The sequence below is a fragment of the Planococcus citri genome, chromosome 3 (genome assembly GCF_950023065.1).
Source record: "Planococcus citri chromosome 3, ihPlaCitr1.1, whole genome shotgun sequence".
NCBI lineage: Eukaryota > Metazoa > Arthropoda > Insecta > Hemiptera > Pseudococcidae > Planococcus > Planococcus citri.
In genome coordinates, this window is record NC_088679.1 from 60,182,812 (window position 1) to 60,198,779 (window position 15,968).

Below are 15,968 nucleotides of genomic sequence, written 5' to 3' on the forward strand. Positions count from 1 at the left end.
ATTTATTTACAAATTATGATTCTAGAAATTAAAAGCAATTTTGGCAAAGAATTATGCAGAAAAATGGATTTTTTTTTGAGGGAGGAGGGGGAGGAGCGGAGGTTTTACAAAAAAAAAGTTATAAAAAAGTTGGAACTAGAGTTTTTAAAGGTGCTGATTTGATTTTTGATGAACATTTGACCTCAAAACTCAAAATAGGATCCAAACGAAAGGTGCAAAATTGAAAATTTTCAAAAAATACAATAGGTATGGGTATCGAAATCTGAGATTTCAAGAACACAGAATTTATTCTCGAAGACTGATTGACCCCAAACCCCCAAAATAAGTTTTAGAAGAAAGGTGCAAAATTTGCAATTTTCAAAAAATACATTACGAGTGTAAAAATCTGAACCTTTGAAAGCGCAGGATTCATTTTTCAACACCATTTCGTTGAAAACTCCAAAAAAAGTCTCCAAAAGGGAGGTACAAAACCAACAATTTTCAAAAAATACAATAATATAATACATATGTGTATAAAAATCCGGATTTTCGGGGCGCAGGCTTCATTTTTGAAAATCATTTTATCGGAAACCACAAAAGGGGCTTCAAAGTAGAGGTACAAAATCAAATACCTTCGAAAAATACAATGTCGAAGAATTGTCATAAAAAGTAAAAACTAAAAAAATGAAAGAATTTGAAAAATAAAAGTACGAGTAAAGGCATGTTAATGGAAAAAAGTAAAAAGTAAAGTAAAAAATAAATAAATTTTAGCAATATTTCACAAAAATTTGAATTTTTTTTAGGTCAAAATCATCTAAATACAAAATTTGACGAGGTTGTCACATTGAAAATTTTGAATTATGGAACTATGTTACTTGAAGAGCAGAAAAAAAGTGATCAAAATTTTTTATTTCAAAAAAGCTCAAACTGCATTTTTAAACAATAAAAAAATAATTTAGGTGCTCAGATTTTTTCTCAAAATATAGTGATGGGGTGGGGGAGGGGGTATGAAAATTGGGGACTTGCAACGTCAATTTAGCGCCCCCCCCCCCAGGAAGGAAATTCATTCTTTTACAGAATTAATGATTACCCTAAGTAGATACGTTTATAAAATTCCCTGATTTTTGAGTGAAAATATCAAATTTCCCTGACATTTTCATGACTTTTTCAGAAGGGCGAAATTCCTTTACTTTTCTAACGTTTTCCAGATTTTCCAGAGAATGGACCATTGACTAAAGTCAATGGAATGGACATTCAGTAGTTCACAGCAAAATGCACGTAAATTCTTTTTCGATTGTCATAACGCGATCTTACCTCAAGCCACTTTGAATTTTTCAGTGAGAAAAATTTCGTTAGAAAAAAGAAGCTCTTTCAATTTTCAAAATACCTATGATATTTTGCTGCGAAATCTTTCTTGCTCGCTTCGGGAAGTCATACCCACTCTTTAAAAAAATCGTTATCCCTTCAATTGTCAAAATAGTCGACATCTTGCTCACACCAAGAGTTAATTCTGCTTCTTTTACTTCTTCGAAACACACCAGACGTCTGATAGGACACCCTGTATACAAATACATCAGATCGAAAATCCCAACAGTGACAGCTACAGACGAAATCAATTTCATATCTTCGCGTTCTCATTTCAACCTCCATCGTCCATCCCCTCACCTCGCCTCTATTCTTCTTATTCAATCAACGCGATTTTTCCGACGCGAGTTGAAGTATTTCTTTTAGCTTTTTTTTTTTTGTTTTACGACATTTTACGCGCATACTCCATCTTCGTCTTTCGTATCCTTTTCTCTACTACACAGACGACAAACGCGAACGTTTATACGTATTTTTCAAAAAAACAAAGGACACAGGACACACGAGTTCCCGAAATGATAGAACGACGAAGAAGAGACGTCGGACGGGGGGAAAAAGAGAGAAAAACATAAAACTCCACTCGACGAACCAACATCGGTAAAGAAAAGCCGATTGCCCCGAACGGAAGGCGCGACCTTTTTGAATTATCTACTTCGTAAGCGATTTTTCTCCATCGCTTTTCATCTATGTAAGTAGTACACAGACACAAATTCCGACGATAAAATCGAACCGGAAGCAGGCTGCGAGCTACTGCCAGCTAAAAAGGGGAGGTTTTTCTTTTTTACTCGCGCCACACCATCGCATCCCATCACGCGTTCATCGTGGGACGTCTTGCTTCTTTTTCACTCCTTTTAACCAATCTACTTTGTCCAGTTGTACGAGTATTTTCGCGAAACACGTACACCTATATTCGTGGAACGGTGGTAATTTGACCTTTCTTGTACTTCTGTGTTTCAAAATACTAGCTCGTACTCGCTCGCGAATTTCGATATTAAAATGACTCGAAAGTACCCGAAGAAAAATTCAATTCCGGATATGGAAGCACATAAACACGTATATAGATCAATAGAATGTACACAAGAGTACATAACATTCCCAGTCCCTGTATTCGAACCCTGACCTAGGTTTTTACAACTGCCACAGCGTCTCTCTAAAACAACTACAACAACGATGGAAGAAGAATGAAAAGTGGACTTGAGGGAATGAAAATTGGCAAAGAAAATTCGAATACTGTGTAACCTCTTTTGAATTATGTCAAATTCAGGTCTATTTATAAAATAACGATGATATCTAATACTCGTAGTAGGACCAACGTTGTGAATTTCACCTCGCTTCGTTCGACCATTTCCGAGAAATGAAAATTTCAATTCGTATTTACCTTCCTGAACAACAATGAATAGGAGATACACCTACCTTGACCTTTCTCCGAATTCATGTCCCTAACTAAAGGACAAAATTGACAGAAAATTCGCCGTACCTACATGAAACGCAGCACGTAGGTAATACTCGTAGAATGTAGTACGATGCGTAGTTGTTGTTCGATACATATTTCTTCAACCAAAACATCCCAATTCAATTTAGTATTTTAAAACGTATTAAAATTCGTCGAATTCGGTGGAAGGAAAAAATTCCCTCATTGAAACGGACAAATGAAAATCAAACGAGCACTGTGCACGATACACGATGCGGAAATAATTATCGCGTTAAAAGTAACATCGTGTTTTGCACCAATGTTTAAAATTGCTTACAATGTACACGTCGAATGAGAATTTACACTCTTCTGCTGCGTCAGCTTCTGAATATAAAACGAAAGGTAGACTAGAAATAATACATTTACGGGTATGACCGTTTTCTTCTAGACAGCTAGACATTCCATCGATATTATTTGCTCCTTCATCGGATTCGATAAATCATCGAGTAAAGGTAATTCTTTGAATTCTCGTTAGTAAATGGCAGGTAAATTTTTTTCATCTTTTTTAGCATTAAAAAGAAGAGTTTTATATGGAAATGGAATGGAACGAAGAAAAATTCTCGAAGACAAAAAACAGAAATTTTCAAACCCAAACGATTCGAAAAAAGTGCTACTTCACTGGCTTCAAATTTGTCAACTTCATCTTCAATTTTTTCTGCTTTAGAAGAAGAGTTTGAATTTTTTTTCTCTCGGTCTCTCAGTTGGGTGTAATGACAAATGGGATAAGAAAAGCAGAACATTTTAGAAAAAGTTACATTTTATCAATTATTAGAATGAGCTGCCGTTCTGTAAAGAGAGAAAAAGATGAGAAATGTTAACATTGCCTTGCCTATTTTTGAAATTCCAAGTATGTACCTATAATAATAACAGACCTAATACACAGGGTGTTCCGGAAATTGTCTGCCAAAATTCAACACTGTAGATAGTACTCGAGAAGACGAACAAAAATCGTTATTATGATTGGTAGCCTATCTTGTGAATTAAAGAAGCCACGTGCTTCGCAAAACTCAAAAAATTACCAGTAATATTTTTTGATAAATCAACGTTAATTCTTTATTGATAAACTACTAGTAATTTCATTTTTGCGTAAACTACCAGTATTTTTTTGGTGAATTACCAGTATTTTCTTTGGTAAATCACCAGTAACTTTAATGTCAATTACCAGTAATTTTTTGGTAAATTACCAGTGATTTTTTGGTAATTGTTTGGTAAATTACTAGATATTTTTTGGTAAATTACGGTTACCAGTAATTTTTTGGTAAATTACCAGTAATTGTTTGGTAAATTACCAGTAATTTCTTGGTAAATTACCAGTAATTTTTTTGAAAATTACCGGTAATACTTTGTGGTGAATTACCAGTAATTTTTTGAAAATTACCGGTAATATTTTTTGGTAAATCAACATTAATTCTTTTTTGATAAACTACCAGTAATTTTTTTAAAGTAAATTACCAGTAATTTTTTAAAAGTAAATTACCAGTAATTTTTTTCTATTAAATTACCAGCCATTTTTTAAAGTAAATTACCAGTCATTATTTTTAGTAAATTAGGTACCAGTAATTTTTTAAAGTAAATTACCAGTAATTTTTTGGGTTGGTAAATCATTAGTTACCCCATACCCCCACTACAAAGCTCTCAATTTCGCCTTTGTGTCAAATTTCGGCCTGATTTCCGACAAAATTTTATGCTTTGATAAAAAATCCTCTCTTAGCTGCCTAGATTTTTGTGTTTTTTTCATGTTTTGGTCAAAGGCATTTCTATGTATATCACCAAAATTCTATTTTTGCTGAACTTGGGAACTGCCAGATGGCCTTTTTTTACTACATATTATATAGTTATTACAATTTTTTTCCTGATTAATTTTTTTAAAATGTTTTTGAATTATTTTTGAAAAAAATTTCCAATTTGTATTCATTTGTTTTGTTGGAAATGAAGGATTTGAGCTTTTTTAAAACTTTCATTTTCCAAAAGTGCAGGGTATTCTATGCATTAGTGGGCTCTAAATTTTTCCAAGTAGTCTCCCATTCAAAGTGAACTTTTTTCGTAAATTTTTGTCGAAATCCTGGACATAGAAAAATTTGAAAACTAAAAAAAAAAATTCGATACTTTTATTCAACTCAGCTCGACGTTTTCTCAACAATGAAGTTTTCTCAATTTTTTCAAGTTTCAGATCAATCCAGTATTTGGCACACAGAAAAATGGGCTGATTGAAAACAGCACAAATTGTTCGAGCTAGCCAAATCATCACACCCCAAAAGCTCACAATGATAAAAAGTAAGTATCAATCATATCGACGAGGACGATCGATATTGTAATATCAAATCAATTAAACCCTCCGAGGCGACGTAGTAATGAAAGTCGACTAATTAAAACAAATTACTCGTCGTTATCGAGAACACACTTTAACCACATCGATTCGATAATTATGACGACGCCATCGACGCGACAACGCTGCTCAGACACTTCTGTATTCCATTCTCAAGATCTACTAAATCGACAGCTGATAGTACTTATTTTTCTCAATAAACATAAAACCAAGTCTCATCGCTCATCGCTCATTTCACGGCATATAGTCGCACGCCACTGAGCAATTTTCACGCGACGCCGACGCTTCCACCGCCGCCGCTGCAGGCTGCACAGGCCCAATAAAATTGATCGTATCAATTACACGGCGAGCATCTACTATGTATTGAACGTCGAAAACCTTCATCCGAGTCGCGTATTAATTTCAACAACAAAGGCTAAACTGGCGTCTTGTTCGGCGTTGACGAGTATCCGTATTCTTGACGAAAAATTTCTCGCGTTTTATACTGCCATTATCATCCCCAGCATCCACCTACTACTACAGAGAGTACAACAATACGTATAATAAAAGCGACGAATATTTTTCATCTGTTTTTCTCAAATACCGAAATTCATTCGCCCACTACTTTTCTCATCGTTACACGGTTCACGTAAAAACAACGCGGGCACGCGTAATTCTCTCTCGTTAGGTTACAAAATAAAGCCGTCATAAGTCGTAATACGCGAGTACGATAGCTGCTGGATCTGGACGACGACGACGAATACCAGAACGCCAACATTCATCACTCTTTTACCCCTTATCTGGTGTACGTTTAATTTACAACGTGACCGATAATTAATGGCTAACGTACGGTTAAGCTCGTAATACGACTGGACGCTGAAGTTGTCGCGTTTTCTGCTCCCCTCCCCCTCTGCACTCACCCTAGAGCCGCAGCATTCGTCTACGTAGCACGAAGGGACAAGATACGAGAATTCCTCAATCTTCATTCATATATCGTAAGTCAATGTCCAAATGACATGATACAGCAAAAGGGTTAAAAAGCATAACCGATAAGTATAAATACCGTTTCGGTTTCGGTTTCTTTCTCTTGGTTTCTATTTGACTTTTTTGGTATGAGAATCAGAGAACGCGAACCTTCAATCACTTTTGTTTCTACAAGATTCAGGATGAATTTTTAAAATTAAATTTACAAGAAAGTTTCATTCCGTTTCCGTAACGTTATCCGCTCATTACAGCATAATAATTCGGATTCGGATTCGGTTATATTTTTATCAAATTTTTATCAAATTTTTGTCACGATATGGTTCTCAATGAGTTATTGATCGGCTTTCGCTACGTTGTAATCACAAATAAATTTAGAATGATTAAATTTCCGTTAAAATAACGTTTCCATACCGTTATGCATTCGTTTTTGTTACGTTATTGATTAGTATGTTTCGTTATTATTCGGGTTTCATAACGTTTCATTCACAATACATCTTTGGTGTGATCTGAATAACGTTATAATAACGTTTCCATACCGTTATACATCGTTTTTTACGTTACTGCACAAAATGTCACAAAAGTTCATGCGTACCACTACCAGTTTTGTTATTATTCGGTTTTCGTAACGTTTCATTTACAATACATCTTTGGTGAGAGTTGTATAACGTTATAATAACGTTTCCATACCGTTATACATTCGTTTTTTTACGTTACTGCACAAAATGTCACAAAAGTTCATGCGTACCATTTTTCACTTATATGGGAGTTCCTGTAGTGTTATGTTTCAGTTTCCATTGTGTTGCCATAACGTTAGATATTCATCACTGAGTAGGTGACTACATACTTCGAGGTTCGATCAAAATAACAGAGAAAGGAAACTAGGAATGCAGCGAAAAACTTGAACTGAAACGATTTCAAGTTCAAGTTTGGCTTTTAGTCTACCTAAAAAAGAACCATTCGAGATTTCATCTTCCGACTCGAACAGGAACGCGATATTTGGAACCAAAAGTTTAGCAACCGAAATTTATTTTTGAAGAATTTTTGAAATTCAAAAAATAGCAAGACTCGGAACTTCGTGTTTTTAATTTTAATTCTTTAAAGTAGGTATTTTTTCAGTAAAAATAATAAAAATCAGTTCTGAAACTATTAAGGATATACCTAAAGCTAATTCCACCATTTCCAGCAATTTTGAAACCTCCAGCGTGATTTTGAATTTTCTCCGAATTTTGGAATTTCTTCAGAAGCCAATGAAAATTAAAAGAGGCAAATGAAAATCAAGTTCTGGCTCATTTTCGACCTGTTTAACGAGTTCACTCAAAACTGGGATCATTTCCAAACCAAGACTTGTTTTTTTTTACCAACATATTTACTCAGGAACATGATGCAAAAAATTCGAAAAATTGAAAAATTTCTGATCGTAAAAGAATTTTGAAATCTTGTGCGAACGTCCGTTTTTTCCCTGAAGACAAAAACTAACTGTTTACATTCAAATTTCTCCATTTCTGACCATTCTGGAGCCTCCAGTACGACTATCGATTTTTCCAGATTTTTTTGTCTCACCAGAAAGGAGAAAAATAACCTTGGGCGGCTAAAAATCGAGTTCTCATACCTCGAGTGTGTTTTTGTACCAGCAACTTTCGATTTTGCGGTCTTTTTACCACAGTAAATTTTCTGGACAAAAACTGGCCTCGTAGGAAGTCTCGTAAAAAAACCAAAAATGGTATGTTTCAAATGTACTCGTAGCACGAAAAGTTACATCGTCGGTGGTAATTTTTGCGTAATTTTCAATTATACTTCGCACGTTCAGAGCCATTCTAAAAGCTGAACTTTCAGTACGGGAAAGTTATACTTTCAACTTTTTAAAACTTCGGTGAAAGTTCCACAATCAGATCTCAACACTCTTTCGAATAGTGGAATTAGTTTCAAGTAACGTATCACAGTAAGGGAGTTATGTACCTACCAACTCTTGAAGTTTAGTAGGAGCACTGTGAGGTAACCGAGTCTCTCATCGCCTCTAAAAGGGGCGAGGAAGGCGAATCAATGTTGTTTTTCTAATTGTCAGATGGGTGAATTTTAAAAACAAAATTCTAATTGAATCGAAAAAGATAAGAGTCAAATTTTACTGGGGTTCATATGAAATAATCCCCCTTTTTGGTAATTAGATGTTTTTTTTTCATTTTAAAAGGTTTCCCAGAAAGGAGTTCAATCTGAAAACTTGAATATGGGTCAAAACTCGAAAATTTTTTAAACCTTTGGGGACAAATTTTTCAATATGTACTCGTATTATTATTTTGAATCGACTAGAGTATACAGAGCCCTCTGCTAGCCTATTCAGAGGTGCACGAAAAATTTAATATCAAGCATTTTTGTAATTTGGACAATTTTTACAAGTAAAATTGAAAAAATTCTCGTGTTTTAACACGTTTCCCCAACCTGCAGAAATACGAGTACAATCTCGAAAATCGAAAATTTCTCTCTTCGAATGATTTTCACTCAAAATTATCGAGATAAAATTTCATATTTTTCAACTGATTGCTGCTATCAACGAAATAAATGACGTGTTATTTTGTATTCCACGAGAGCAGTGAATTTCACATTTAAAAAAATAGGATATCAAATTTCGCTACTCGACAGTTCTTTGAGATAAAAAAAAAAAAAAAATCCAGCTAAAATGGAAGACATCAGAAAAAAGCATCGATAACCAGACTTTTCTTTCGATTAATTCAAAACACAACGTTTCTAATCTGGACTTTTATACCGCGATTATGAAATAATACTGATTCATGTAACGATGTTCAGTAGATACAAAAAGTAAAGCTTTTTCCAGAAAGTTAACATGAATCATAAAGTACAATAAGTTCATAAATAAGTTTCATCGACACATCCATAAATAATACCTCATTCACTCAATTAAAATGTAAAATTAAGCTATCCACTTGAACTAATCTTCAAAAATGATTCATAGTAATAAACTTACACATGCTTCAATTATCTAATCGAGCAAGACCCGAACATGTAATACCGAACAACACAAATTATCCTCTAAAAATCTTTCCCATCGATCTCCTCTACCCTAAAAATCTCACCAAACCCGCAGATATTTCAAAATATACCACCGATGTAAATTATCTTCGAGGTCGTCGAATACACCGACAACAAACACTATCACAGCATCGAGAAAAAATACAGAAAAACTCTTAGTATCGGTAACACGAAGATGGCACCGATCAAAATAAATGTCCGTCAATTTTTTTCACTTCCATTATAAATGCACCATTAGCCCAGAAGCCCGGAGGGCGGCGACGAGATACGATTACGAGAAAAAAGCCTGTTCATCTTTTCATTTTACTCTGCTGCCTCTTGCTTTCCACTCCAACTCGTAGCACAAAAAACCAGCTGCGAAGCAAGCGAGCCTTTAGCAATAAATCCGCTAGAAATTGATTTTCTTCGGCTATTCTTGTCAAAAATTTTATCCCAGTCTAAATTAAAAGATGGCAAAAATTTACCCTTTCGTAAAAATTAATAGGGTAAAACAAAAAAACAAAAAAAAACCTTCGACGAGCTAAAAAATTCACCTAACCTTGGCAAAATAGTGCCACTTCGATCCAGGCTTAACGTATTTTCCAAACCATTATACAATATTTTTCATAGACACTATGGTAGATTTTTACCCAATATTCGAGTATATACCACTATACTAATACTCGCACACTTAGGTAGGTATTACCTACCTATACACGTAGATAGGTACTTTACAAAAGAAACCATGAAAAGTTATTCCGCATATATACCATTCATATACCATACGTATATTTTTGCTAGATACTTTGATACTTTTTTCTTCTCCTTTTTTTTTACTGTTCTTTTTTTCATTCTGCCTCTCGTTTCCTTATCCACACTGTATGTATATGCTATATTAGATGGGTAGGTACTTCCTGCACACATTCTCGCATCTACCTCATGCGTGTATTTCTCCTTTTTCAATCAATATTACGAGGGTTAACTAATGGTTACGAAATGCTAAAACCCTTGTGCGTAATTGCACCGTGGACTACACAAATACCTACGTCATCTGCAAAAGAAAAAAAATTCGTTTATATCCTTATCACTCGAATTGACGATTGTAAAAGATTCTTTATCGTATAATTTCCAATTACCGTTATCAAATTACTCATTTATCGTATCTAAAAATGAAATTTATCAGTATCTACTCTTCACATATTTAAATTAGTAAAAAAATCCATTCGATTTCTCTTATCCTCTCTCTTACTATACGTAATCGTAAGAAAATCTTGCTGAAACTCCTTCAGCGGTACGTACACTGCACATACGTTACCAGATATAGTACGAGTAGGTGATTCTTTTTTTTTTTCAACTGAGAATTTGTAAAGGGGAAATATTCGATGTTAGCTTCATTAAACGCGAATTCAACCAGAAATTTATTCCATCCAGTTGATTCGAATTGTTTTGTTTACCTGATTATTCGCCCTTTCACGTGATTTATTTTTAAATTCGAATTCCGTTGTGGGTATAGGTATTTTATCGTATTTGCTCAACGCGGTTTTTTAATAGGAGTAAAGTATCATTTTTTTTTCAATTTGACGTTTGGAAATCTCGATGGCATGGTGAGGGATTCCTCGACTTGTCTCTAAGGGTTGCGAAATCATATTCATTATAGACCTAACAAAATGTACATTCATTCATGTTTTTTTTTTATTATTTTTTTTTTATAGATCTGGCAACGTTATTTCTCGCTTGCTCTAATAAAAGTAGAAAAACAAATTTTTTGAAACAAAGAGATATATGTAGATTTGTACAAAAAGTAGTCAGTTATTCGGAACTAAAAAATTAACTGAATATTCAATTTGAGGATTCACCATGGATGTCTTCAGTTGAAGGAAGATGGCTGAATCAATTTTTGTCATTTTACAAAGGAAAATTTTTCGAAGGGGAATCCCCCACCGCGTCATCTTGGCAGCACAAAACGATTCTAGGACAGTTCCTGGATCCATTATATTTTAATTCTCATCACCTCGAATGAATTTTCTCAAAAATACGAGTACGACTTCCAAATGTGAGAATATTATGGAATTTTAGAAACAAAACAAAAAACTTGTAGTAGATAATTTTGACAATAAACGAATCTTCAATCTCTGCAATTTATGTACATAGAAAAATATAATTTTCATTTTGCAATTTTGGCAAACAAAAAGTAAAACTTTTGAGCAAATTATGACAAGGAAAAAAAGTTTGTGATTTTGTCAGAAAAAAACTAGATTTTCAACACATTTGACAGAAAACTGGATGTTTTGATAATTTTGACAAAAAATGGGATTTTTTTGCAGTTTTTTACAAAAAATCAAAACTTTTCGCAATTTTGGCAAAACGTAAGATTTTTTGGTAATTTTGATAGAAAACGGATTTATTTTGCAATTTGGACAAAAAAAGCAAGAACTTGACAAAAAAAAGTAGAGAAAAAAGCAGGACTTTTTGGCAACTTTGACAAAACATGGACCTTTTTTATACTTCCTGCAAAAAAAGTAGGCGAACTAAGAGAGATTTTTTTGATAAAACTCTAGTTTTTTTGTAATTTGGCGAAACAATCAGACATTTTGGTACAAAATCACACTTTTATGCAACAAAAAAAAGCAACTATTTGGAAAGTTTCTTCAAGAAGCAAGAGTTTTCTGGAATTTGGAGGGGGAAAAAACACGATTTATTGCGACTGGAAGAGTAAAAACTTTCTGGAAATTTTGACCATAAAAATAGGATTTTCTATAATTTTGATCAAAAATATGATTTTGTGGTAATTTTGATAAATAATGGATTTTTTTCACTATTCTTACTTTTGGCAATTTTGACCAAAAAAAAAAGGAAATTTCTGCGATTTTGAAAAAAAACAAGACTTTTGGCAATGTTGATAAACATGGTTTTTTAAAAACAGTTTTTACAAAAAAAAAAATAGTCCAAAAAAGTAACATTTTTTGGTAATCAAAAAAGTGAGATTTTCAGAGAATATTGATGGCAAAAATGGAATTTTCTGAAATTTTGGTAGGAAAACAAGACTTTATGGCAATTGGAAATTTTTTTTCATTTCTACCAAAAAATTTACTTAGGTAAAAGTGGTTTAAAATGGAGGCATGTCCAGCAATAATTATTTTTAAAAATCGTGATACCCAAGCTTAGATTTAAATGTAGGTCAAATATTCTACAGATAAGAATAATTATGTTTTGCAGCGTCTAATCAAGAAACAACCTCAGCTACATATAATAACTCTCCTTCCACCCTCAACCGTCTAATTCAAAATTTCCATCAAACAATTTTTTTCCAGTGACCCAGAAACATTTGATAAATTTTTGGCCAATTTTAGAGTTTTTGAAACTGGTAATAATGATAAAAAAATTAACACTACTGTGTTCCAAAATATTAACCCAATTTCGGAAATGATATGTATCTTCTCATGTTTTTGAGAAGATTAATGGGTATAAAAAAATTTCAAAACACGAATTCATCCAAATAGGCGATTTGCACATTTTAAGCTGCTTATATTGTAGTAGAACCCTAAAAGTGGTCTTGAATTTTAATGAAAATGACCTAATGACGACTCAGAATCTGAAAATACCATCTTTTGGAACTGGGTCACTTTTCCCAAAACATGTTGCGAAGGGGCTAGAACGAAAAAAACCTAAATTTTTTCGAAAATGTTCCCCTGAGACTTTGAGGACACATATCTCCTCTTTAGGGACATTCCCGGAGCTAAACATTTTTCTGAGAGAATTCTAACTCAAACTGAAGGTCTCCACTAAATTTGGTCAAAATCCTCCAACATTTGTTTCTCACGATCCACTCTAATTTACACATTGTACTCAAAATCAAAGACTACATATAATCAACTATCTTTGAGCTTATGTGAATGACTAGGTTGAGCACTAAGAACATATAAAAATTATATTTCTTTGTTTTCAGAGAAGAAACATTTTTCCAACGAAAAATAATAGGCAGCAAGCAAGCCAGCAACCCATGATCAAAATGCAAACACCCTCTTGAAATCAGAGATTAGCTCACATTACATTAAAAATTTTGGTTAGTGAGAAAATGAGCAATTTGTACACAGACAGACAATTAATTGTATTTGAAGACAATCAAACTGAATTTTTCATCCACTTATTTCAAAAATTTAATTCCAACATTTTTCCTCTTACTTTTTCAAAATAAGTAAAAGAGAAAATCAGAATTTTTCACTGCTTATATACACTCATTACTCAAGAAAATAACTCATAATTTCTTCTACTTTTTCATTGCTCATCAAAATCACCCATCATTTCTTTTCTCCTTATACTCTACAAAAAATTGAAAATTGAATCAACTGATCACAAGAAATCACCATTTTACACGACAAATCAAAAACTCTCAACTAATTCCAAGAAAAAAAATCGTCAGTAATAATCCAAATCCATCCCATGTTTTTCATAAAAATGAAAAGTTATCTGAATGCAAATACAATGTAAAAAATTTCCATTTCATTTCTTGATAGGTTCGCATATGAGATCACACGTATTTTATTAAAGATACCTCACTCTCGACAAATAATTCTTTCAGTTGAAGGCAACATTTTTTTTCTTCTTCAAAAATCTCAAATCAACCGGTATGGGATGTTCGTATCACTGATAGGAGTGATTATTCTCATGATGTGAATCTGATAAAGTATTTTTCCCAATCTGAATCTAACCAACGAGTATTGCAACTTGAAATACACCGAGTGCACCTAGATTTACACGTAATACCACACATATTACACGTATAGATCACTCACAGCATCTCATCAATCTCACCAGTTGCAAGATTCAATTTTCAACCACAGCTCAAGACAAAACTTCAGTCTGGAGATTTACAATTTCACTCATTTTCTGAGATTTACACTAGCAGAAGCCAAGTTCCAGCACGTATTTCACATTAATACTCGATCTTATCAACAACAAACATTCGCAGCAACATGCTAATTCATCTACCTACACGTAGAACGTTGATTCAACTTCAAAAAAAAATTAAAACCGAAAATCATCTTACCTTGTAGGTGATCGTACGAGTGGGTGGTGGTTTCTGCATTTTTTTCTCAGCCAGTCTTTCTTTGCTACCACTACGACTGTCCCCATCTGTATCTGCGGCACAAAAAAACACCACAATCGAATTTACTACAAGTATTAACGTTCATAATACAGTACAACTATCACCGTACACTACAGACTACACTAGTACACTATGCGAATACGTTAATGAATATTCCTATTTTCTGTTTATCGAGCAACCATCTGCTAAAACACGATAACGAATGAATAACGAGATACACATGCTATGAAAATCATTTAACGAAAATTAGAGTACCAAATGATGATAACATAACATACGGTGTGGTTGGTTTCATCGCATGTATAAATCAAATATTGATACACAATACACTGTAGATGAACTAAAAAAAAAAAATATCAGGTAATACAAAAAGAGAGAACCGGTACCTTCAACTTTATAATACCAGACGACATAGTCTCCTTCTTCTTGTTCGAATATATTCACCCTGTGAGCGTAATACTCATCCATACCGATACGAAATTTTAATCAATTTTTTTCTAGCACAAGTCGAAACACGAAAACAGATGCAAACGATTCAAAAAAATCCAACTCAGACGAGGCAATATCATTGTAACGAATTTAAAATAGTACTAAAACGCAAACATAGACGTTGAAACTGAGTCTGGTATATTATTGAATTGCATTTATCACGCGGTATAATAATTTGCTTTTCGTTACAAATCTTCAATGAACAAGACGAACGTTTTCTTTGGCTCGCTGCGAGTGAGTGATTATTATTCATAATTCCGTGAATTATCATCATTTAAATAATCAACAAGTTAAACCACATTCGCGTAGGAAATTTACGACACCGAAAAGGATTAAATTTTTTCCATTTCGAACGAGATACGAGCGAGAATGAGAAATTTTCCTCCTCTATTTCTTTTTTTTTTTTGATAAAACTTCATGCTTAGATAAGGCGTCTCGCGTCGTAAACAACAAAGACGAGAAATCATAACAACGCGACGTTGCCAAATATCGGAAGTCGTGATCTTCGAAGGCGGTACCGGTTTGTGGAGTGTAGGTAATATAGGTAGGTATTATTTTTTAGCATTAATTAATAAAATTTTATTTTCTTTGTATTTTTTTGTATAGGTAATGTACTTCTAATTAATTAATTAAATTGCAATAAGCCAAAATTCAACAATAAAAAATCATATTCGTATATCGTAATTCGTATTACCTAATTTTAATGAATACGTCGTAGAATATGAATAAAATAAAATTATTTCAAAAAAAAATTCATTTACTAAAACATTTCAACATGAACACTATCGTTTCATTTCTCATTTCAAACAATGTTTCCTCCGAAAATGAAAACAATTCGTCGAAAGCCAGTGTTCGACGAAATAAAAACACGACATTATTTCGCACATGTCACATGTGACAACGACAGTCGACAATAACATCAAAATAGTTTCGCAAAAACCTACTAGACGAAATTCGAAAACTTTTCCACGATGGGAAATGTTCAATTTTCATTCCAAATGAACAACTAAAAAGGAATAAGGATGATAAAATACCATATTTTTCGTCAATACTCGAAGTCTTGAAAAACTCCAAAGACTCGAGATACTCGTATAGATAAAAGAAGCAACAGTAGTCTCAGCATTTCACATACATTTTATTGATAACTGCTTTTACTTTCATAAAAAAAAAGATAACGAATTCCTTACATTACACGTAGCGATAAATTTACAAAATTTTACGCTCGTTTTATTAATCGTATAAGATTTTAC

At 33.3% G+C, this 15,968-nt stretch overlaps 1 protein-coding gene across 10 annotated transcripts in view; it reads right to left on the bottom strand.

Moving 5' to 3' along the window:
• The window catches only part of mtd (mustard), a 443,203-nt gene that overhangs the window by 112,150 nt on the left and 315,085 nt on the right, over nucleotides 1-15,968 (bottom strand). For 9 of the 10 annotated variants that reach the window (XM_065358692.1, XM_065358688.1, XM_065358686.1 and 6 more), the window contains one exon: nucleotides 14,170-14,261. In XM_065358692.1, coding sequence (XP_065214764.1) covers nucleotides 14,170-14,261 — 92 coding nt within the window. Of the gene's footprint in view, nucleotides 1-14,169; nucleotides 14,262-14,615; nucleotides 15,110-15,968 lie in introns of those variants that run through there. The other variant, XM_065358694.1, reaches the window with a different exon arrangement.